Here is a 3,283-nt window from a genome sequence, read left to right on the forward strand (position 1 = left end):
TAAAAAATAGATCCACAGACATAAGAATCTCAATTTTATTCCAGCATTTTAAAAAAATCACATATCAGTTAAGAAAAGGCCTAATGGGGATGACTATTTGAGTATTTTATCTTCTAAGTTGTAACTCAAGAAACAGGGGTCTGAACATTCTAATCAGTCAGTCACAAAGTTGCTTAGTCATGTCCGACTCTTTGTGACCCCATGGATTGTAGCCGGCTAGGCTCCTCTGTCCTTGGGATTCTCCACGCAATGGAGTGGGTAGCCATTCCCTTCTCCAGGGGATCTTCCCAACCCAGGGATTGAACCGAGGTCTCCCACATTGCAGGTGGATTCTTTACCATCTGAGCCACCAGGGAAGTCCAATAGTTTAAATTGGAACATTCCAATAGTATAAAGCAATAGGTCAGGATATGCAACACTTAATAAACAATAAACATAGTAAAGCATACTGTTCAATGATTAATATACTGAACTGCAGTAGAATCAAGGAGTGAAGAGGAATCTGTTTCTAAAGCTCACATGCCTTCTCGGAAAATAAGAAATTTAACTAACTTTGATTTGAGAATAAGGACTAGGGAAGAGTGTAATCCACTTATTTTATACATGTGTCTATAACTGTACTTGCAGCTATAGGTTTATGTGTATACACACACAAACACACACACATACTGTGTCTCCCAGCCTGCCTTTTGACTCAGCATCTTCCTTGTTTCTATCGACCCTCCTTTGGAACTAAAGAAAATTTTGATCAATAAATAAATAAGTCAATAAACAAATCAAATAAATTTGATCAATAAACAAATAAGTCCTTCTCTTTTTCTGAAGAACTGTGGACTCTTGCTTTATAATGTGAAATCATTGTGGTTTGCTGCTGTGGTGATATTTAGAAATACAAAATATATAGTCTAATTTTCAAACAGTGATAGAAGTGAGATAGAATATATTTTTTCCTTTACCAAATGCTAGGAAAGTCCATCTAAGAAGCCAACTCAGTCTGGCATTGTACATAGTTTGAGTTTTCAATGTGCATCCTGCAATTTTAAGAAATGTATTGAAGGATCAGGATCACTCTGATTCACTTGTGTATCCTCAGTGCCTGGCATAGGGCTTAGCATCAAGCTGGTGGTTCATTAATGTTGAAGAGGGCATATACCTTGAAACCTATTTTATCAAACTCTAGTTCCTTTCCTCCTCCATAAGCTGTATACTTCAATTTAACATCTGTCTATTTTACTCAGAGACATGATCAGTGAATATTTTGATAACATGTTTTTGTAACTAGTTTTATTTTGATAGATTGTGTTAGATGGTGTTTTAGTTCAAAGCTTTCAAATTCACTTTGGCTGATTTTAAATCCAGTGGGACCTAGAGCAAGAGTCTAAAAGCTTTGGAAATTTTTTTTTTCCATCTTATAGGGATAACAACAGCCATGTTATGGATTATCATAAAGGTATTTTCAACAGGTTAAGGTGAAAACTTAATAAGTTAATATATGTAAAGTATTATGACACATATTACACTTTTACTAAATATTAACTGATATCTTTTTCAAGATACAAGATTCAGTTATTCCATGGAGGGAATCAAGAGTGCAATTTTAGGCTAGTTAATCTATCTTGCTGTCCTTTCATAATAACAGATGAGAAAAGAAATCTGATCAGACATCACAGGGACTAAAGTGGTGCACATGAACCTGAGCTCAGCCCTATGGTCTTTCCCTGAAGGTCCTGGGTCTGGAATAAGCAGTCACAGATGGCTCCTTCCTCTTACAATTACACCAGTCCTCAGGATATGTGGTACTTCCTGATTGGAATCCCAGGACTAGAAGATGTGCACACCTGGATCTCCATCCCCATCTGTGTTATGTACATTGTTGCTCTTGTAGGTAACCGCTTCTTGATCTTCCTAATTGTGACCGAGCAGCGTCTCCATGAGCCCATGTATCTCTTCCTTTCCATGTTGGCTTTAGCAGATGTCCTGCTCGCCACATCCACAGCCCCCAAGATGCTGGCCATCTTCTGGTTCCACTCCACGAATATATCCTTTGGTAGCTGTGTATCCCAGATGTTCTTCATACATTTCATCTTTGTGGCAGAATCTGCTATTCTCCTGGCCATGGCATTTGACCGCTATGTGGCCATCTGTTATCCACTGAGATACACTGCGATCTTAACCTCCTCAGCCATTGGGAAGATTGGCATAGCAGCTGTGGTCAGGAGCTTTATTGTATGTTTTCCATTCGTCTTTCTGGTACATCGACTTTCATACTGTGGGAGAAACATCATTCCCCATTCCTACTGTGAGCACATGGGCATTGCCAGATTGGCTTGTGACAATATCAATATCAACGTCATTTATGTCTTGACTGTGGCCCTGCTGTCTACAGGACTGGATATAATGCTCATCATTATGTCCTACACAATGATCCTTTGCACAGTGTTTCAGATACCTTCCTGGACTGCGAGATTTAAGGCCCTTAGCACATGTGGTTCCCACATCTGTGTCATACTTATGTTCTATGCTCCAGCATTCTTTTCATTTACTGCCCATTGCTTTGGGGGTAAAACCATTCCTTATCACATCCATATCTTAGTAGCAAACCTCTACGTGGTGGTGTCCCCAATGCTCAACCCCATTATCTATGGAGTAAGGACCAAACAGATTCAGGACCGAGTGATTTTATTTTTCTCCCCCATCAGCATATGTTGTTAAAAAAAAAAAAAAAGGCTAAATATTGGTTATTTCTGAATAAAACACTCACTGCCTAAAAGTCTGTTTCAGTGAGGAATGGGAATAAATGAAATTCACAAAAACATTAAAACACACCAAAAACTGTTAGGATCTGCCCCAAAATGGCAATGCCAGTGCATTTTTCCTAAAGTTCCTAAAGAGTTTAAAAAAAAATATTTTAAATTAATGTCATTTTCAATTCTCCAAGCTAAACATTCTATTATCATGTCTTTTAACTTATTCTTAAGGACACATAAAGATAACAGTGAACCAGAGAAACATATTTTAGGACTCAACTCAGACGGGCTTTTCCTGTATAGATCGGGGGAGTAGGAGTGGTGAGAGGCTGTACACTTTTTATAAACATTCTGCTGAAATTCTGATAAAATAAATTCAGCTGAAATACAAAACATTCCTGCTAAAGTCAGCAAATACTTGGATGAATAGCATGAAGCCACCATATTATAGTTATTTTTGTCTGTACCCATTTCTTAAGCTAAAACATGAGTTCTGAAATCAGATATTTTCTAATTCACTAATATCCTATAAAGTC

General features: G+C 37.8%; 1 protein-coding gene across 1 annotated transcript; it reads left to right on the forward strand.

Moving 5' to 3' along the window:
* The first annotated feature begins 1,752 nt into the window (after window positions 1-1,752).
* LOC147358003 (olfactory receptor 52Z1P-like) lies at window positions 1,753-2,712 on the forward strand. Its single transcript, XM_086342016.1, has one exon. It carries the CDS (start codon window positions 1,753-1,755, stop codon window positions 2,710-2,712), a length of 960 nt encoding a protein of 319 aa, XP_086198142.1.
* The last annotated feature ends 571 nt before the right edge of the window (window positions 2,713-3,283 follow it).

The sequence above is a fragment of the Bos grunniens genome, chromosome 15 (assembly GCF_055505025.1).
Source record: "Bos grunniens cultivar Pamir isolate PY7600 chromosome 15, Bosgru_T2T1.0, whole genome shotgun sequence".
NCBI lineage: Eukaryota > Metazoa > Chordata > Mammalia > Artiodactyla > Bovidae > Bos > Bos grunniens.

What these genes read in the sequence shown, in the direction of transcription:
- LOC147358003 (XM_086342016.1), top strand. Translation starts at nt 1,753, where the DNA reads ATGGCTCCTTCCTCTTACAATTACACCAGTCCTCAGGATATGTGGTAC.